This window comes from Rhinoderma darwinii, chromosome 6, assembly GCF_050947455.1.
Source record: "Rhinoderma darwinii isolate aRhiDar2 chromosome 6, aRhiDar2.hap1, whole genome shotgun sequence".
Taxonomy (NCBI): domain Eukaryota; kingdom Metazoa; phylum Chordata; class Amphibia; order Anura; family Rhinodermatidae; genus Rhinoderma; species Rhinoderma darwinii.
In genome coordinates this window covers 21,515,142-21,536,256 of record NC_134692.1, presented here as the reverse complement: position 1 = coordinate 21,536,256, position 21,115 = coordinate 21,515,142, and the positions used below count along the sequence as shown (strand labels likewise).

Sequence of the window (21,115 nt, the reverse complement as noted above, 5' to 3'; positions counted from 1 at the left end):
GAATTCATTATCCTTTCCCTAAAAAAATAAAATAAATAAATAAATAGAATACATTTGAAAAAGTACTAGCAATAAAAAATAAACACATAAAAAAATAATAATACATCAATGAATAATGTCATATTTGGGTGCAACTTCACTTGTATTATTTGTCCTGAATGAAAATGACTTCAAGTCGTGCTCTCTACGGATTTACTAAACAGGTGGTCTTCCAAAGGGTCACCAAGTATATTAAATACATACATAAATAAATACAAAAAATACATAAAAAAAAAAAATAAGAGCTTAGTTCACATCTGCGTCGGGACTCCGTTCATTGGTTCCGTCGGAGCTTCCCGTCAGGGGAACCCATGAACTGAATCCAAACTGAAACGAATGAAATCCATAGGTTACCGTTTGCATCACCATTGATTTCAATGGTGACGGATCCGGTGCAAATGTTTTTTGTTTGTCACCGTTGTGTAAGGATTCCGTCGCTTTGACGAGTCAATAGCGCAGTCGACTACGGTATTGATTATCGACGGAACCCGTGAACGGAGTCCCGACGCAGATGTGAACGAAGCCTTAAAAACAAAAAAAAGAACTAGAAATAAAAAATAAATACATAAAAATAAAGAAATAAATAAATGAATAATGTCATATTTGGGAGCAACCTCACTTGTTATTATTTGCTCAGAATGAAAATGACTACAAGTCCTGCTCTCTACGGATTTGCTGAACAGGTGGTCTTCAAAAGGGTCACCAAGTATATTTAGCATCTGAAACCTGAGCAAACCATCCCAGGATTGGCTGCCGCAGGCACATGATAATTTAGGAGCTGGAGCATTTGCTCTGCTCTTGACCAGCGTTTCTGAGGAGGGAAGAGTTGGAGGCTTTGCTGCTAAGGAAATTAATTAAATATCACTGGTAAGAGCTTCTTTTTTTTCTTTCCTCTTTCCATATTGAAGACTATTGTATTGCCTGCTTAGGACATTGCTGGTTGGCTGACATGGAGACTTCTTCTAGGATTATAACCCGACCTGTACTATAGTCTTAGTTGAGAACATCTCTTCTCTGACCAGTGGTCACTGTATATCAATAGTTTGCCTGGACCTCTCTTAGTCGGTGATTGCATTAGAATATGTGGCCAAGCGGATGATAAGTAACAGCTACACTAAATATTATAGTCAGCCATCTGTTCATATGGTATATAGGATGGTGACGTACGCCATGGGGCTTTGGGAACGCACAATGGACTGATGAGTTTTTCACTCATTTTATAATATTTCAATTCATTTTTGTATTGAGTTATTTTTTGTTGGCACTAAAAAGGAGCAGCGTTACGTGTTCCTATATTTAACCTGCACTGGTGGGCTGCAGTTTCCTCAGAAGGTATTACAGTTGGACTGGCTAAACAAAACCCACCAATCAACTGGTGGTATTAACTTACATGCCACATAACTCTGGACCAGGCAGCAGCTGCTCCGAGGCTTCAACTACTAAGTGTGGGGACTGCACGGTTATAAAACTGAATAGTTTGACAGGCCCGGCTATAGCATTCCACACCAGCACAAACCAATAAAGCCTCCCGTCATCCTCACAATCCGGGGGAAAGACTAAAAAAAATACATTTTGATATTTTCTAGGTCTGATCCAAAAAAAAACCGCTGCAGAAACACAGCAGGGAGCAACAGAACAGGCCCATGCTGTGCAGAAGGCATATAATCCCATAAGGTTACTATCAATCTTGTGTTTGTTACATATAATAAACAATGTAATAACCTGTATATTAAGTCAGATATACAATATATCAACTGTATTTCCATGCAGTTTATCATCTATCTATCTATCTATCTATCTATCTATCTATCTATCTATCTATCTATCTATCTATCTATCTATCTATCTATCTATCTATCTCATATCCATCTATCTATCTATCTATCTATCTATCTATCTATCTATCTATCTATCTATCTATCTATCTATCTATCTATCTATCTAATATCTATCTATCTATCTATCTATCTATCTATCTATCTATCTATCTATCTATCTATCTATCTATCTATCTATCTATCTATCTATCTATCTATCTATCTATCTATCTATCTGTCTGTCTGTCTATCTTTTCTAAATAACAATAATAAGTTGTTTTTTTTCCAAATGTATTTATATTTTACTTGTAACAGTAAATCTTTTCACCAGTTTTGTAGGTAGAAACCTCAACATGGCGGACGACGAGGAAGTTGAGGAATATGAGGTATGAAATTCAGTTTTGATAAATGCTGCTCTCATATATTCTTGCTGCAGGTCACGTTAGAAGTGACTGAGGATAAGTGGGCATCTTGTCCTTTACATGGTGGCAGCGTGCCCTGGCTCTCGGTTTCTTGAGGTGTTTTGCAGATTTGTAGAGTGACATTCCTGCAATATATACTGTTATTTATAGCCGACACATGTAGTATTCATCTAACTACTACCTCAGCTAACAGGTTTGATGCAGATAGAGTGATCCTGGTGTACTGTGATACCTATTAAGTCAGCAGATCTGGAAACATACAGAGATATGATAGGTATGTGCCATCACCAGGATGCAGCCGTCAAGCACCCTGTCATGTCCTCCGTTCTAATCTGGTGACGGCTCTACTGCTGCTATATGGGCTCAGCGGTGAATTTGACTTTGTGTAATAAATGCAGTAAAAAAAACAAAAAACATCCAGAATTTATTTAATTAATTAACAATTTTTTTGAGTTTGTCATTAATCCCTCGATCTGTTAATTTCTTTTTAATGTCTTAGTGACAGACAGCACTAGTTCTCATTATCTCTTGTTTCTCTACATAATATTATAAATTATTTGGGTTTACAAGTAGCACTTATTGCTGTGATCCTTTAAAACGTGGGAATTTATAAATAAAGAAATGGTAAAAAAAAGGCCTTTATTTGGATCTTGGTTAGAAAAGTTTCTCATATGGCCTGTGGTCTTTCTCCATATTATTCTCTGATATACCTAAAGCCTAGGTCTCTACGGTTTTTTTACGGCAAGAATAGTGTAGTCTGCAGCACAAGTGTTGCTGTCAATAATACCAGAACCTCCAATTGAAACCTGATGTGTGACCCCTTATAGATCAATGGAATCCATCTCGATTCATTGGGATCTGTTTGAAAATGGATCCATCATAGCTGTCATGGCGACTTCATTAAACCTTTATGACAACCCCCCTATTCCTCCTGTCGTCCTCTATTCTTCCATAATAATCAATTGCAATTTTTTTTTCTGACACGGTAGCTCTATGATTTTGATAGAAAATCATTAACCCTTCAGAGGCGATATTTTGTTTGTTATCAAAACAAGAAAATCACCTATGACTACCAACTCTCTGGTGTGCTAACAACACCCCATATCTCAGCTTCCCCGATCCCAACAGGGTTGTGCAATACTGAGAGTTAACTGTATAGTCTTATATTTCCCTCTGCTGATGGGCATTATAACAGTCAATAACTGTCGGGTATAGATATTATAGGAAATATTTCCCATGGGCAGAAAAAAATATTTTGATTGTAGTAATAAAAAAAAAAAAATCAACAACTCTTCATTCTGTGAAAAATGATCTGATTTGATAGACGAAGGAAAATCTTTGAGTCTATGGTCATATTGCAGTACACTCAGAAAGTTGTTTGAATGCAGTACAATATTTTTTCCCTTAAAAAATTAACCTAATGTCGCCTGAAATGGGCAGCAGTATACCCAGAGAACTACGATAACATTGCCAACAAGGACCTCATCAGAGCAAAAGATGGCTGCTCCCTCATATACTCATGTCACAGTTATGTTACAGACTTCCATTAGCTGTAATAAGAGGGGAATCACATTCAGGACATTTTTAGGGTATATTCAGATGTGGATTCGGCAGCGCGAATTTGTGGTAATTTACAGTGCAATAAATGTGGATGGGGGTTTCAAAAAGACCATGCCAAAGTCATGGTATGATGCAGAATCCCATTCTATTGTGGTAATGCCGCAGATTTTCATTGCGGATTTCCCCCTTTGCAATGTAGAGGGTGAAATGCACATCAAATCCACAATCAAATCTGTATGTAACAAATGCAGATTTTGCTGAGGATTCACAGCAAAATCCGCAGCGGATTTTTGTGCATCATCTGGACTTAGGCTAAAGGGTTCACTGGGACTGAAAATACAGTTTATTAAGGTGAGAACATTATATACTACTATACAGAAATAATATATTCTACGTAGAGAGTCGCCACATATCTACATTCTCCTCTTCAGTGAATGCTATGTAGACAAATACAGGATCAAGAGAAGTCACCGTTCCGAATTTGTCCTTGGTCATCAAATCTCTACATAAAATACATGCAAGTTGTAAGCACATTGCGTATCCACTTCAATAAACTGCAATTATCCATCATGGAAAATCCCTGTAATGCCCAATGCTGCCCAAAACCTGAATGTTCAATTAATTCCGAGATATAAGTCAACCTGGATCTCATACGCTGGATTCCTGGAAGAGGAGATCTGAGGAGTTGTTTGGTGGGGTCATTACATCATAGAGCGGTTTAATTCTCCTTGTGTCTGCTTGAAATTTAGAGAGAACACTGTGGTCATCTGGGGTTTTCTTCCTCTAATTTACCTGCCCATACACAACATAATCCATGTTGGTAGATCCAGTTGATTTTGGTGAGATCCGCCAGTAATCTAATGTGTATAGGGGCATAGCGGCAATCCCTTGATGGCTTGTGTTTGGGGAAATGAGGATCAGGCTTGCAAGACAATAACAGGCCAAATCCTTTGTTCTGCCGGGAGATTAATTTTTACTAGAAGTGTCCGGCAGCTGCTTGACTTTTTCTACCCTATTGAATAAATGTGGATACTTGGCTGAACTGAGTGCGCATGTTTATGGCCAGGTTGGGGGAATATAGCTGTCAAACAAAAAACAAGCATTTAGCGGATAGCTATCTTATCTATAGCAGATCTGTAGGGTTAAAGTGGTGGTATGATGAAGACATCTTCTTAAATAGAAGCCAGCCCAGCAACCGGATGATCATCAATGATCCAGTCTCTCTAACCCTCTGTGTTTAGCTGGTTATCACCAGGAAAAACCACATCTAGCCATTCATCTCTCCTGCGGCCACCGCTGCATAGAGAATGCAGTATTACAGGATGTCCATTGAAATGAATGGCCGACTATGTAATACATGGAGGGGGCGGCCCATTATAGGGCATATAGAAAGGGGTTGTCATCATGTGACAACTCCCTTAAAGAAACAAAAAATATATAAATATTTTTGCTTCAGACTCGCTATCTTAGGCTGTGTTCACACCAGTCTCTGTTTGGAGCCTCAATCGGCAGTTTAGTCACATTTAACGGCAAGAATAGTACAGTATGCGGTACTATTTTTGTTGTCAAATTTACAGATACCATGGCGGGACCCATGGAAGTCAATGGGGGTCCATCTTGATCTTGGAATCAGATGTACAACGGATCTGGCATTGCAAATGAGCGTTTCCTTGTTTGTCAGCTGTTCATGGGCCGAAGATCGGGAACGAGTGTTCTTTTCCCCTGATCACCAAGCTGTGTAAAAACGGTCGTGAATCAGACAAAAGAACCAGAGACCGTGTCACAGGCAGACACAGGGGGAGCTAAAGCCACTGTACAATGTGGAGACCCCACCAAACAACTTCTCAAATCTCAATTTTCTGGAGACCAGTGAGCGTGAGAAGAGGACTCCCAGTGATCAAATATTGGAGGATAGAAGACCCTAAGGAGAGGCCATCAATGGCGTAGTCCCATTAAAACCCCCCAATAGAATACCCTAAGCCTTCATATTACTAGTTTTATTCTGGAGGTGAAGGTTTTTTCTATGCACGCTGCCTATAAAACAAACATATGGCGATATTTATGAAAATCAAAATATCTCCTCCTTTAATTTTGTCCTATTATTTTTAGTATAGATGCCAATCACAGAAGTGTTCTATCAGTTCCCATCATACCGTGCCTTCCCATGTCTCATATCACTATTTGTAACGAGAACAGACAGCTATGACATCATAACCCGCAACTACGATCTGATGGTGGAGATGCTGAAATTGTAAATGATAAGAGATGAGACGGAGTTCTCAGTTAATAGTCTGTTGGTGGGTGCAGGCTCAGGCTTGGATTGGAAATAGGAGGCTGCTTCTATAATTTACTGTATGTTAACACTGAAATGGCATGTCGGCTAAAATAGTTTTAGGGTCTGTAGGTGTAATGAGAGCTGGGCTGTGCTAATGCTGTGTGCTTACAGACTTACAGTACTGGATGTGATTTATATCTATATATATTTTATTATAATTATTATTATTATTATTATTATTCTTTTTAGATGGTTACTTTTTTTTTATATTGTTTTTGCTTGGAGTCCATATGAAACAATAGATTTATAATAGCCAAGTATTATAAAATCTTTCTTTTAGTCATACTTGCTACTAAGTAAAACATTTATTATGCATTTTTTTTACATTATAAAAAATAAATAAAAACAATGAAAAAAATATCTAATAATAGAGTAAAAAAATCCCCAAAATGGTTATAAGCAGAGAAAATGCTAAATATAAAGATGAATAATCAGTATAAAAATACAACGATGGGAGAAATTTATCAACAGCTTTAAGCTAGTGTTAATAGTGTTAATAGTGTTAATAGTGTTAATAGTGTTAATAGTCGCAAATTATGGCACACAGTTTTTCTGTTAGATCGTTTTAATACAGTAAATGAGGCGCTCTAGTGACTTTCCCCTCTTTTATGTGGAGAACAAAACTATATTAGCGCACAGGCTACAGCCATAATCCTATAACTTTTTTTTTTGTCTGTTGACATAGCCATAGAGGGCTTTTCTTTTTGTGGATTGAGTTGTAGTTTTTAATGGCATTATTTAATCTACCATACGTGGGATGGAATGGAAAAAAACAGCAATCCCTCCATTGTTTTTTTGGTTTCCGAACGGTAAAAATGACATGTTAACTTTATTCTGCGGGTCAATATCATTTAGGCTATACAAAATCTATAACGTTTTTTCCAAATCTTTTACTACCTTTACAAATGAAAAACAATTTGTTCAAAATTATTTTGAGACCGATAACTTTTTTATTTTTTCATAGATGGAGCTGTCTGAGGGCTTATTTTGTTGGTAGCCTTTTGTAGCACATGTAACTTTTTTATCACTTTTTATAGCTGACTCCCGCGAGGTATGGAGTGTGTTCAGCCTGTAAATCCGCTCCACACCCCCCTCCCTGCTCTGACGTACATGTACGGGAACAGGTTAACATTAATTATATGGCAGTTATATTTAGACAATGTATCATTATTATTAGATTTTCCTATGTATGTAGCTTTTATAGGGTATTGGTATTATTTGAGCACTATATGGTGGTATTTAGACATTGTTTGGCACTGCTACTTAGGCACTGTACAGTATATTTTATTTACAGTGTATGAAGCAGCACTGTATGACCAAACACAATATGGTGGTGGGATGCCCACACAAGGTATTGCACAGGGCATCATCCAACGTAAGGACAGGGCGAGCAGAATTAAAGGGGTTTTCTCATATCAAGCATTTATTACATATCCATCTCTGCCCCCCCCCACCTATAAAGAGTACAGGCGTCCCCTGACCCACATTTCCAGATACAAATCGGCTGCCAGCAGGCATTGTATACACAGGGCTATTATACAATAAGGGTTAACAATGTAAAAAAGTGACAGCAGTAAGTGATGTGATCCACTGTTAGCTGCAGATATATGATGCTGGACCTCATGAATCTTGTTGTGGGTGGATCCGATCACGATATCTGAGCCTGAGCCCAGCAGACTATCCTTTGGTCATCTGGTGGTTCAGTCTGAGGCTTCGTTCACATCTGTGTTGGGACTCCATTCATAGGCTCCGTCAGTCCTTTCCGTCAGGGGAACCTATGAACGGAAACCATAGGTTTCCGTTTGCATCACCATTGATTTCAGTGGTGACGGATCCGGTCCAAATGGTTTCTGTTTGTCACCGTTGTGTTAGGGTTCCGTTGCTTTGATGGAATCAATACCGTAGTCGACTATGCTTCTGATTGCGTCAAAACAACGGAAGCCTTACACAACTGTGACAAACGGAAACCATTTGCACCGGATCCGTCACCATTGATATCAATTGTGACGCAAACGGAAACCTACGGTTTCCGTTTGTTTCAGTTAGAATTACGTTCATGAGTTCCCCTGACGGAAAGGTCTGATGGAACCCATAAACGGATTCCCGACGCAGATGTGAACGAAGCCTGAGTCTGATTTTACATATAACTTGAGTCCCTTAAGCCGGTTTCACATATAACATTTATCAACATTTTTCGTGAAATTTTTTGCATAATTTTTTTCCGTCATTTTTTGCTTAACTGCAGCTGCCAAATATTAGTTACTGGTCTATAGTAAAATATAAATGTCTACATACATAGGGTTGGAATGTATCAATGGCTATATACGAGTATTATGGCGTAGTTGGAAATTATGACGCACGCCATATTTTAGACTTTTTGCCAGTTAACATCACCTCCGCCACTTAAAAAAAGTGGGAAAGGTTTAGTGCAAAGGGGAGGGCACCGTGGCTTGACAAATTCATTATAATGTACGCCGAAACTGGTGTAAATTAAAGCGGAAATCTTCCCTTTCTAGCCTATAGACAGTCAGAGATGCGCCTGATTTATTAAGTGCGCCTCTTAATAAATTAGACGCATTTTACTCAAGCTATATTTATATTAAGACGTCAGTCTTAATAGATTTCACCCTAAGTGTTTTTGGGTTTCAATGGCGTTTTTATCAAACAGCGGCATACTTTATGTTTGGTGTTTTTTGTAGGCATTTTCCTCTATAGGCTTTTCTATAGAACTTAAAAAATACCTGGAAAAACTATTGTATAAAAGGACATAAAAAATGTTTACTTGCATTTTAAAATGCAACACAAAAAACCCAAAATACTGTGAAGTAGGTCTAAAACTCTATTCACATTTGCTCTGGAGGCTCCATGCAGTGTTATTGTTGCTGTTAAAATGGCGGAAACCACAACGGAACCCCAAAAAGCCCTATTATATGTCAATGGGTTCCGTCAGGCGCCATTGGGATCCATTGTACAATAAATCTGACACAGTGTCGTGTCAAGATGCAGATGTGAACAGAGCCCTATCAAAACTTTTTATAAATGACTGCTTTTTAAAAATTTTGGGAATGTTACTTAAAAATAATACTGTAAGCCCAGCCCTTGTTCTTCTCTTTAAAGCCCTTTAGAAAGCTTTGACAATAAGGTGTTTTACTATATTACAGAGAAATTTCAACACTATCAATAAACCATTTTGGAGGCTGTACAATCTGCTCAATTAGCCAAAAACTTTTGAGATACTACAAACCATTTTCCATGAAAAATGGGAACTCCAACTGTAAAAAAAAAATAAATACGTTTTTGCATTGCCCAAATTTTATATTAATTGTTTAATCTTAGGCCTCATGCCCACTTCAGTTTTTTTAGTCAGGGTGCTATCCGTTATTTCAACTGATAGCACCCTAACACATTCATTCCAATGAGGCCATGCACACTTCCGTTGTTTTAACAGAACTGTTCCGTCAAAAGTAGGGCAGGTTCTACGCCTGCCCGTTATTGACGGAACAGTCTCGGCCTTTTCATTGAATTTGGTCCGTGAAACAACGGACTGCACACGGAAACCATCCGTGTGCGGCCCGTGTTTGACGGAACAGTCATTAGCGGCCGTTCAACGGCCGACGGAAGTGTGCATGAGGCCTAAAGAGCATGATGACGTGTGAGTTTTAAACTACACAGGGCACGTCTCCTGTTAACGAACCCACTCTATTAGCTTAATGTTGTTCTCCGCTATGGACCATCCCTACTTGTTAGAAGGGTCCCATTATAATAAGCAGATCACACGGTGTCAGCCTGTTCAGTCCCCCAGTGATCAGCTGTAATCTATGGGGAAAACAGGCAATAAGTGTTCTATTTCCCTGCAGCGTCACCACAGGAGAAATTAAGCATTACACAGTGCTCATTCAAATCAACGGGTTGTCTTTGTAATGCAGGACAGGACAGGTCCTCCAAAGCGAGAGATGCTCTTTATAACAACCGCTGTCTACCTCCCCATCTATTAACTCGGAATTCGCTAATAGGGTATATGAAAATGAGGTTTCTAAACTAAACAACCTGTTTAAAATGTGCCCACTGTAAAAAATGGATGGCATGGATATACATTGATTCAAATCAGAGTTTTGTTATACTTTGCTTTCCCTGCAAAGTTTTGTGGTCCAACTCCCCCTCCCCCAACTGCAAACAGATGATTTGGGAAGCGGAGCTCCTCTGTAAGGAACTTCTGGTAGAGGGACTTGCAATATGAGAGGGGGTTGTTAATACTAGAGGCAGCCCCTGTAACTTTCTGCTGCATAAGTGTTTAAAATTAGCATTTGCTGTATGTGATCACGGGCTTGCAAACTCTACAAGTTCATCTGACGTGGAAATAAAAGATATTAATAAAAGATTATATTTATCACCCAGTATTGATTACTACAAGAGATTTATGTTAGGGATTATAAAAAGTGGCAATTATTATTAAAAATAAATATAATTTACAAGAAATTATAATAATTTAATAATCAAATTCTTTCTCTTTAAAATGAATAATTAAAATGTTTAGATATATATTTGCTGGTTAAGGTTTTATTTTATTTATTTTATATATTGTTATGCTAGAATATATATTATATTATAATTTCTGCTTGTGCATTTGCCATGAACAGTAATAAGTGCAATATGGCATTAGGTATAGTTGGAACCGTGACTTTAGTGAATAATATTTAACCCTTGATTAATTATATATAATATATAGATGCTGGACCACACACATACAGGAATCAATGTTTAAAAACTCTCAATGAGAGCTAGGTAAAGGAAAATGTTTGCTGATGCGTGAAGTCTACAGTCATAGCTGTTCTAGAATCTTCCTGATAGGTGTAGAGTGCTACATTGGTTAACCCTGATGACTGAAGAGTAAAAATAACTACTGCAATGCAATGTTAGACTTCCTCTGTGCAGAAAGGAATTTTGGGTATTAACTTTCACACTTTCTGGTGGATGACTATGAAGATTGATTTAGTCCCATGTAAATGCCTTGATTTAAATCAATAGAAAAAAAAAGCCACTGTTATTCTATAATATGAATTATCATTAATAGTATGTTATATCAATTATATGGTTTAAGATACATAAAAAACCCAAAAGTATTTAGCTTTTATTAAAAGCATACATTTTGAAGAATTAAGCCAAGACTTTAGCTCAGTATTTGGTAGCACATTTTGGATAGTGTTGTTAGCTACTCTTTAATACTCTTTAGGGTACTGCTATGGGGTCTACCTCAGCCCCATGATATATTTCTGTTTCAGAAAACAACTACCTTTTTTTTCCTTAAAATTAATTCAGTACCTTAAGAAACAATGATGTAACTGGAATCTGGTATTTGCTGGACACATGGCAGAAATTCTTTACTGTGATCATAGCCCAATGACACAATATTTAATCTCTGTAAATGTTTCAGGTGTCAGGAGCGGGAGAGCACTCTTGGCAACCTATTCCATTGCAAGCACATGTGCGCTGTCATACATGTAATCCCCAATGAAAACACTTCCAAAAGTATTTTAGATACGTCAAGGAAAGAGGGACAGCCGTCTCAGGAATCTACCCATTGTGTAAACAGGAAAAAATTATTCAAGCTGATGTGGGCCATGAGTTCAGCTCTGAAAAATAATTTCAGTGCTAACTTTCTGTGTATACTGCAAAGAATATCAGATAAGAATCAGTACTTTTGTCTAGTTAGTGCTCAGATAGCTGAATACTAAAATTTCTATAAATTTATAATGTATATTTACTTTACCAGCTTCTCAAGCCAAGACCTTGAGTTTGCTTGCACATGAACATCCATACAGAAAGTCTACGGATGCCATGTGTTCTGTGTGGTTATGCTATGACTGGGGACACCTAGCATATTTTGTGCATTACCTATGCATGTATTAGGCCTTGCATTACATTTTTTGCAGCAATTCTTAGCTGTATAAATCTCAACCTAAATGATTAGATTCGGCTCATTTAACACTGCCTTTCTAAATGGAGCTATGACTACCGTGTTTCCCCGAAAGTAAGACAGTGTCTTACTTTCTTTTTATCCCCAAAAGCCCGACTATGTCTTACTTTCGGGGTATGTCTTATATTGTAAAAAAATTGTCGAATTTTTTTTTTTTTTTTTTTCACAAACTTTATTTAACTGTTTTACATTTTTTTTTTTAGTCCCACCAGGGGACTTCACTATGCGATGTGCCGATCGCATATATAATGCTTTGGTATACTTAGTATACCGAAGCATTATTGCCTGTCAGTGTAAAACTGACAGGCAACCTATTAGGTCATGCCTCCGGCATCGCCTAACAGGCAGATGCTGAAGGCAGACCTGGGGGTCTTTGTTAGACCCCCGGCTGTCATGGAAACCCGACGGCGACCCGCGATTTGTTTGCGGGGGCGCCGATCGGGTGACAGAGGGAGCTCCCCCCTCTGTCAAACACATTAAATGCCGCTGTCACTATTGACAGCGGCATTTAATGGGTTAAACTGCCGGAATCGGCGCGCGCTTCGATTCCGGCAGTTGCAGCAGGAGCCAGGCTGTGTATAACAGCCGTGCTCCTGCCGCTGATGGAGACGTATGGAGAGGGGGGCGGCGCGGAAGTGGGCAGGAGGCGGCAATACCCCCGTGTTTCCCCGAAAGTAAGACATATGTCTTACTTTCGGGGTACGGCTTATATTAGCCGACCCCCCTGAAACCCCCGATACGTCTTACAATCGGGGGTGTCTTACTATCGGGGAAACACGGTAGTATTATAGATACATTTAAAATGGATACCTACTGATCCTGACAGATCCCATTGAATTACAATGCGATCCAACAGGTTCTTATTGTGGTTTTTAATGCAAGAATTGCTTTGTGAACCACACTATTCATACCATCAAAGACACCGAAACCTCGCCAGAATGTAAATGTGAACAGAACTTAAGTTGGAGAATGCTTGGAAATAGTTATATATATATATATATATATATATATATATATATATATATATATATATATATATATATACATATACTAGCCATTCTCAATGAATTAGAATATCATCAAAAAGTTAATTTCAGTAATTAAATATTTCCAGCATATTTTTCTCTTAATGTTGATGATTATGGTAACAGTTAATGAAAACCCAAAATTTTGTGTCTCAGAAAATTAGAATATTATATAAGCCCAATTTAAAAAATGTGTTATATCAAGTCCAGAGTCAGCGCAGCGTCTACCAGGAAACTTTTGAGCACTTCATGCTTCCCTCTGCTGACAAGCTTTATGGAGATGTTAATTTAATTTTCCAGCAGGACTTCGCACCTGCCCACACTGCCAAAAGTACCAATACCTGGTGTAATAACAACAGTATCACTGCGCTTGATTGGCCAGGAAACTCGCCTGACCTAAACCCCATAGAGAATCTATAGGTTAATGTCAAGAGGAAGATGAGACACCAGACCCAACAATGCGGACGAGCTGAAGGCCGCTATCAAAGCAACTTAGTCTTCCATACCACCTCAGCAGTGCCACAGGCTGATCGCGTCCATGCCACGCCGCATTGATCATACCTCAGCAGTGCCACAGGCTGATCGCCTCCATGCCACGTCGCATTGATAACACCTCAGCAGTGTCACAGGCTGATTGCCTCCATGCCACGCCGCATTGATAACACCTCAGCACTGCCACCGGCTGATCGCCTCCATGCCACGCCGCTTTGATGCAGTAATTCATGCAAAAGGAGCCGCGACCAAGTATTGAGGGCAGATACTGGACATGCTTTCCAATAGGCCAACATTTCGGTATTAAAAATCATTTTTGAAGTTGGGCTTATATAATATTCTAATTTTCTGAGACACTAAATTTTGGGTTTTCATTAACTGTTACCATAATTATCAACATTAAAAGAAAAAAATGCTGGAAATAGATCACTCTGAGTGTAATGAATCTATATAATATAGGAGTTTCACTTTTTTTTAACTGAATTACTGAAATTAACTTTTCGATGGTATTCTAATTCATTGAGAAAGACTAATATATATATATATATATATATATATATATATATTTATTTATATATATTTTTTTTTAATTGGGGCAAGGTAACCAATGGTAATTTTGGTTTCATTATACTCCCGAATAATCTCTATTTCTGGTATAACATGTTATTATACATTGGTAGCCAGTAGTTTGACCACTCCCGCCCGATCTATCACACGTGACCAGTATGTATGAATATTCTTTATTTTTGTTGTGGTTGTACTTTATAATGCTTTTATTTGCTCGGTTAGGAGCTCTGCAGGTAAGTGTCCAATGTGACTATAACCAGTATGTTCTGAGTGTGTCTGGATTTACCATCTTTTTATAGTACTATTATGAAGAGACAATCGTTGAAGATGGGGGAACGGAGGAGGTTACAACACCTCACGAGACGTTCACTCAAAGCAAAGTAAAAATCTTTCATCTAGCCCGCTATTAAGCTACTCTGCTCTCAGGGATTTTTCTATTGGATAATCTTGGTATTTTGTAAGACAAAGCTATTCAATATTTGTATTGGACAAATTAAATTTAGTTCTTATACCCAATAGGGATCTAGGAATCAACCATTAGTGGAAATGTCTGTATAGTACTCAGGATGAACCCAATAATATCTAAATTGGAGTTAAAATGAATTCCCACCATTGAACATTATTTTTGTTAACTAAAAGGGTCCAAAATTGGTGGTGATTAATTTCTTAAAAAAATCTCCAAAAACTTTGCATAGACTTAATTTAATTTAGATTTAAAAGTTGAAATGCTAGCTACCTGCAGCCACTACTAGGGGGAGCTCAGAAGCTTACTGAATACTGTAATACATTGAACTCAATAATAAGACAGTATACAGTAAGCTCCTAAGCTCCCTCTAGTGGTGGCGGCAGGTAGCCAACATGTTATCTTTAAAATCTATGTCTATGCAGGCAATTTGGAGCTCAGTATAAAAAAAAACAAAGCTCTGAATGCTAAAAATATATATTAAGAATAGAATCAGCACAAAATATTGGAGCTAAAAACAACATGGTGTCAAAAGGTGGAGATTCACTTTCAGCTCAATGGTCAACTTGGATTTTTAAATCTGTAAATAAATAAATTAATAATTATTCTTTTGAATTTCCCCCAAAAATATAACTGTAACTTATTTTAATTGAAAAGCAGGTACGGACGTAGCCAAGTTCATCTTTACTCTGATAACTTGCTGCAGTGCGATATCACATAACAAAAGTTATTGAAAAGCCATTGAAAAATTCAAGTTAGATTTTGTGTATTGCGTTAAAAGTCAACATACAGATGGCTACATCTGTATGTATTTTTTTTAAATTAAGAAAAATTTGTTGGAAAACTTTATTAAAGGTTCTATAAGATCCACTGTTTGGAAAGTTTTACGAGAGAAGTAGGTAAATGTTTACTCCATTTATATAGTCAAGAAATAATGATGTCATACATACTGATTGTTACAAAATACTCCTTTAAACCATGGGACAACCCCATGCGCTGATGCTGGCACCCCCACTATCAGCTGTTATCTCCAGGGGAGGCACCTGGTGAATCATCACAGGCCACCTGGAGAAACAAGTGAGTACCTGTGGGCTGAACAGCAGGAGCAGTTTCTTTGCTGTGGCTCAGGTTACAATTGGGGAGTCTTGGCCTTATTATTTCCATTTTACCTCCATATACCCTAACAGGGCCAAAATGGATAATCTCTTATACCCAAAATAAACACTCAGAGCAAAATGACTCACTTCTATTCTAGTGCAGGACATGAGGGCCGATGCTTGACACAAGGATTTTAAGAACAAAAAAAAAAAAAATAATCCATGTGTCATGCCCCGCCTCCTTAGTCCCTCCACTAGACCTAACACAGTGAGTAAGTTTTGCCAAAAGTTTCTTTAAAAGTGACTGCAATGACTCAGAGAACACATACCAAAGTTTAGGCACTCTCCGTTCTGAATGGAATTAACCATATTTCAATGTTCCAAACAACCCCTTTAAATGGGTTGTGTCATTACAGACATTGGTGGCATGTTGCTAGGATATGCCAAGATTGTCTGATCAGCAGGGGTTTGCTCGCTGTGACCCACGCCAAATTCAAGACAGAAGTAGCAGTAGAATTAGGCCACTTTGCTTTCCCCAGGTGGCTGCATGGACGGCCATTCTAAACACCCATTAATTCTCAGCCCTGGGCACTCTCCTATATGTAATCTTTAAAATGTTTAGGTGGACCTATTAGGATATATACAGACAATAGTATTTTCCGGTAGAAAAATCCCTTATAACAGCAGCTTCATGAGGATAAAAAAATAAAAATAAAGCGTATTAACCCTCGTGCTTCTGGACGTGACGCACTGACATCCAGCAACACAGGATGACGCGCTCGCTATGATCACATATGGTGTTTTATTCATCTTACGCTCATGTTCATTATTACTTTTTCATACCTTAAATTTACATTAACTTCAGTAACATTCATTTTATTGTCATTTTCCCCGTGGTAGCACAGACCAATGCTGCTGAAATGTTATTGTGTTACTGATGCGCCATTTATCTGGCAGCACAGCCATGTTGTTTATTTAAAGCTTGCTTTCTGTATTTAAGGGGCTTAAAACTTAATTGTTCTATAATGAGAAGTTCTGAAACTTTCTAATTTACTTTGTGTATCAATTCACCATCATTTTCAGTACTGTCAGTGAATGGAACCATCTACTGTTTAGATGTAGATTCTGAAAACCTGTGGTGATTGTTCTGCTCACACAGCTGCAGGGCTTGTTACAATAGAGAACTCTAAGGGAAAAGCACCACGGAGCGGTATTGACCCGGCTGCAGCCAAAAACTGTGCCAGCACGCCAATCGACTCAAATTGTCAAAATACTTGTTAAATCTTAAGGACCCATGACGAAAATACACGTCATGGAGCAGGGGGGTGATGTTTGGAGCGGGCTCACGCGCTGAGCCTGCTCCACACACTGCAGCTCTCAGTTGTGTATTACAGCCGACACGCTGCTCTAACAACCAGGAACAGCGATCGTGCTGTTCCAGGCCGTTTAACTAGTTAAATGTCGCGGTCAATAACGACCACGGCATTTAAACCGTTAGGAGGAGGGGGCGGCCCCCTCCGACAGCCCAACGGCCCCCCGTAGCGCGATCGGGGGCGCCGATGGTTGTCATGGCAGCGCGGCTGCCTTCTGTCTGCCTCTGCTTAGCCATGCCTCCGGCATGGTTTAGCAGAAGCCTGTAAAAATAACAATATACTGAAATACATTTGTATTGCAGCGTATTGTTCCAGCGATCTAAAGATCGCTCGTTCAAATTCCCTCGGGGGACTAATAAATTTGTAAAAGAAAGTTAAATACATTTTTAAAAAGTGTAAAAAAAATACTAAAATATAAAAAGTAAAAAAAAAAAAACCTTTTCCCATTTTTCCTCAAGCAAAAAGTAAAAAAATAAATAAAAAATAAAAAATTGGTATCGCCGCATCCGTAAAAGTCAGAACTATCACAATATACCATTATTGAACGGCCTAAAAAAAATTATCAAAAACACCCGAATCATTGCTTTTTGGTCACCTTAGTGCTGAAAAAAAATGAAATAAAAGTGATCAAAAAATCGTATGTACCAAAGGAGGTACTAATAAAAACTACAGCTCGTCCCGCAAAAAAATAAGCCCTCACACCAATCAATTGACGGAAAAATAAAAAAATGTTATCGCTCTCAGAATGTGGTGAAACGGAACAATTTTTTTGTTAACAAATAGTTTTTTTCTTTGTAAAAGTAGAAAAATATAAAAACAAACGATATCAATTCGTATTGGGACGCAGAATAAAGTTCAGTTGTCGTTTTTACCACACGGTGAAAGGCGTAAAAACAAAACCTAAAAAACAATGGAGGAATTTCGTTTTTTTCCAATTCCACCCCACAAATAAATTTGTTTCCGTTTTCCAGTACATTATATGGTACTTTAAATGGTGCAAATAGAAGCTACAGCTCCTCCCCCCAAAAAATAACCCTTCTTACCACTCAAACTGCTGGTCACCTGCAAAATTGTGTGGCCATCAGGGTCTATTCATTAATGGCAGCACGATTTTGCAGGTAAACACCGCAACATGGTGTGGCCATTAGCAAGTATTTTAATAACCACGCTGAACAGCGTGCCAGTGCGGTTTTCGGCCACATAGCGTCCAAGTCAATGCCGCTCCGTAGGGCTTTACCCTTATATGTATAGCAAAGTTATATGTGTCAATAGGACATGATCAAGACAGGTTTTCAAGCTGTGAATGTAAACAAAAATTTCCATTCACCAACTGTTTCCATTCACCGACTGCAAAAGATTTTTGAAAAAATTGAGGAAATTAAAAAAGTATATTAGAAATTTGCAGAATTTTGATTAAGCTTAATTTAAATAATTGCTGCTAATCTGCCATAAACATTTGAGTTGCATGCCCTTCATCTTCATTGTCGCCGTTCAATATGGACATTTACTGCAAAGAGCTTCCTTTCTGGCTGTCTGCTATATGTCAACGTACAATTGCTTTTCAGATATAGAACACAAATTATATTTTTATCATCAAACGGTAAATTCAACACAAACAGCCCTCTTAAAGGGGACATAAACTTTTAAAAAACTCTTTTCATGTCATAGTGACATGTTAGAAGTTTTGAGCGGTGGTAGTCCATGCACTGAAACCCCCTCCAATCGCTAAAACAAAGTGGCAAAATCGCTTAGGTGAGCGTTGTGCTACTTTGTTTCTGATCAGCTTTCCTCACATAGCTGAGTAAGCGGTGTACGGACTCATAGACTTTCTATTGAGCCTGTAAACCAAACCGAGAAAAGCCGATCAGAAACGGATTGGCACAGCGCTCATCCCAGCGATTCTGCCGCTTCATTTTAGCGATTGGTGGGTGTCTCAGTGCACGAACCAACACCGATCAAAATTTCTGACATGTCACTAAGACATGTTAATAGTTTAGTTACACTTTTACACTTTAATATAAGACCCCTGGCAATCAGCTGAATTTGCTGGGGAAAGTTGCTGATGGCTGCTCAATGGCCGAGAACACCAGATTGGGACATCTGGCACGTACTAGGGGTAAAATAAAAAAATAAAAACATGGAAAATCTGACTAATTTGTTATTTTTTTAGCCTCAACCTGAAGCTGTGAAGGACTCTGCTCCTGCCGAGAGGAAGAAGAAAATTCGGAAAAAGGTGGATACGTCAAAGTTTATGACGCCTTACATAGCACACAGCAAGAAAATGCAAGACATGTTCAGTCAGGTGTGTATATGTGTTGTACTGGATATTGATCGCAGTAACACCACTCATAGATACTCAATATTTTACCTGTACTTTACAGGTACTAATTTGTGAGACTGTTCTGCCATCTAGTGGAGTAACAAATGATGTGCTTAAAATTAGATTCTGCCTGTAATCAGATTGATGAGAGCCAAAATATAATTCATTATTTAATGTGAATCCCCACCATTTGTCATCATGTCATTTTAAGGACCACCAGCATTCTTTGGTCATTCGTTTCCTAACACATCCGTTTTTCTGACACACAGCCCCATTTCCACAGCATGTTAAATGACCAAATTCTGGCTGCAGGCAGCCACCACTAGGGGGAGCTTACTGCATACTGTTCAAACATTGAACTCAATAATAACATAGTATGCAGTACTCTCCTAAGGTTCTTCTAGTGGTGACTGCAGGCAAACAGAATTTTGACATTTATCTCTATTGGGGGGAAGGTATCAACCTTTCTACGTTATCTGGTGTATAAAAGCAGCGAAAAAGGCTCAAAAGGGGACTTTCTAAAGGGTGGCGGGGCCACATTAGATTGACAAATGTATTATAATTTACGCTAGAAAACTGGCATAAATTATTGTAGAAATATTCGCCAGCTCCAAGCTTGTGTAGATTTCACTCAGTGGGGCGTAGCAAGGAATGAGGCCTGTCCCCCCCCCCCCCCCCCAGACCTGACTACTCCAGATCGGACTAACCTAAATAAATAAAAAATATATGTATACATGTATACTAACCTCACCGCTCCTCTTCTCCCCTTCCTCAGCATGTTCCGGCTCATACAACGATCTGATGCCGGGCAGCCTCAGGACCTTGTATGTGACCAAGCACTCAGGACGTTAAATGCTGCGTCGCATATAAAGCCCTGATGCTGTTCAGCATCAGAACCTTCTATGGGCCGCAGCATGCTGAGAGACCTGGAGGGGAGAAGAGTAGCGGTGAGATTTCTTCTTTATTTTATCTCCAATGGGAAGGGGCAAGGCCATGTTCATTGTCTCACAATTGTGGCGCACTGTCGGCCGAAGAATGCGACACATTTGGCACCGTGATTATTGTCTAATTTCTCTATATTAAGATTGGTGTATGAAACGCCAGTTCTAATAAATTTCCCATATGCCCTATGCAGGGAATTTGGAGCTTTGTATCAGAAAAACTGAGCTCTGATAGATAAAAAGAGATGTTAAAAATAAAGAAGCACAGAATTTGGGACATATTTACATTAAAAAAAAAAAAAAAGAAAAAAAAAGATGCATATTCACTTAAAGTAAAGGTCTGCAACCCGTGGCTGTTGGGACATGCTGGGAGCTGTAGCTTCATATTTATACTTGATAAGGCCCCATGTGCACGACCATAGATTTAATCCGTAATTACGGACCATAATTATGGACCCATTAATTTCTATGGCTGACGGACACCTTCTCGTATATTTACGGGAAGTTTTCCGGGCTGTAGAAAGCTTCCGTAAAAAATAGGACATGTCCTATTTTTTTTATTTTACAGACCGTGCTCTCATACTTTATAATGGGAGCACGGCACACAAATGCGACGGTCCGTAATCACGGACCGGGATTACGGCTACAGCCATGTGCATGGAGCCTTAGGCTATGTGGCTACATATTTGT

At 38.6% G+C, this 21,115-nt stretch overlaps 1 protein-coding gene across 1 annotated transcript in view; it reads left to right on the top strand.

Moving 5' to 3' along the window:
• The first annotated feature begins 2,209 nt into the window (after positions 1–2,209).
• The window catches only part of NEB (nebulin), a 156,666-nt gene continuing 137,760 nt past the window's right edge, over positions 2,210–21,115 (top strand). Inside the window, exons 1-3 of the mRNA XM_075831032.1 lie at positions 2,210–2,242; positions 14,531–14,611; positions 19,335–19,466. Of these exons, the coding sequence (XP_075687147.1) occupies positions 2,210–2,242; positions 14,531–14,611; positions 19,335–19,466 (246 nt within the window). The remainder of the gene's footprint in view (positions 2,243–14,530; positions 14,612–19,334; positions 19,467–21,115) is intronic.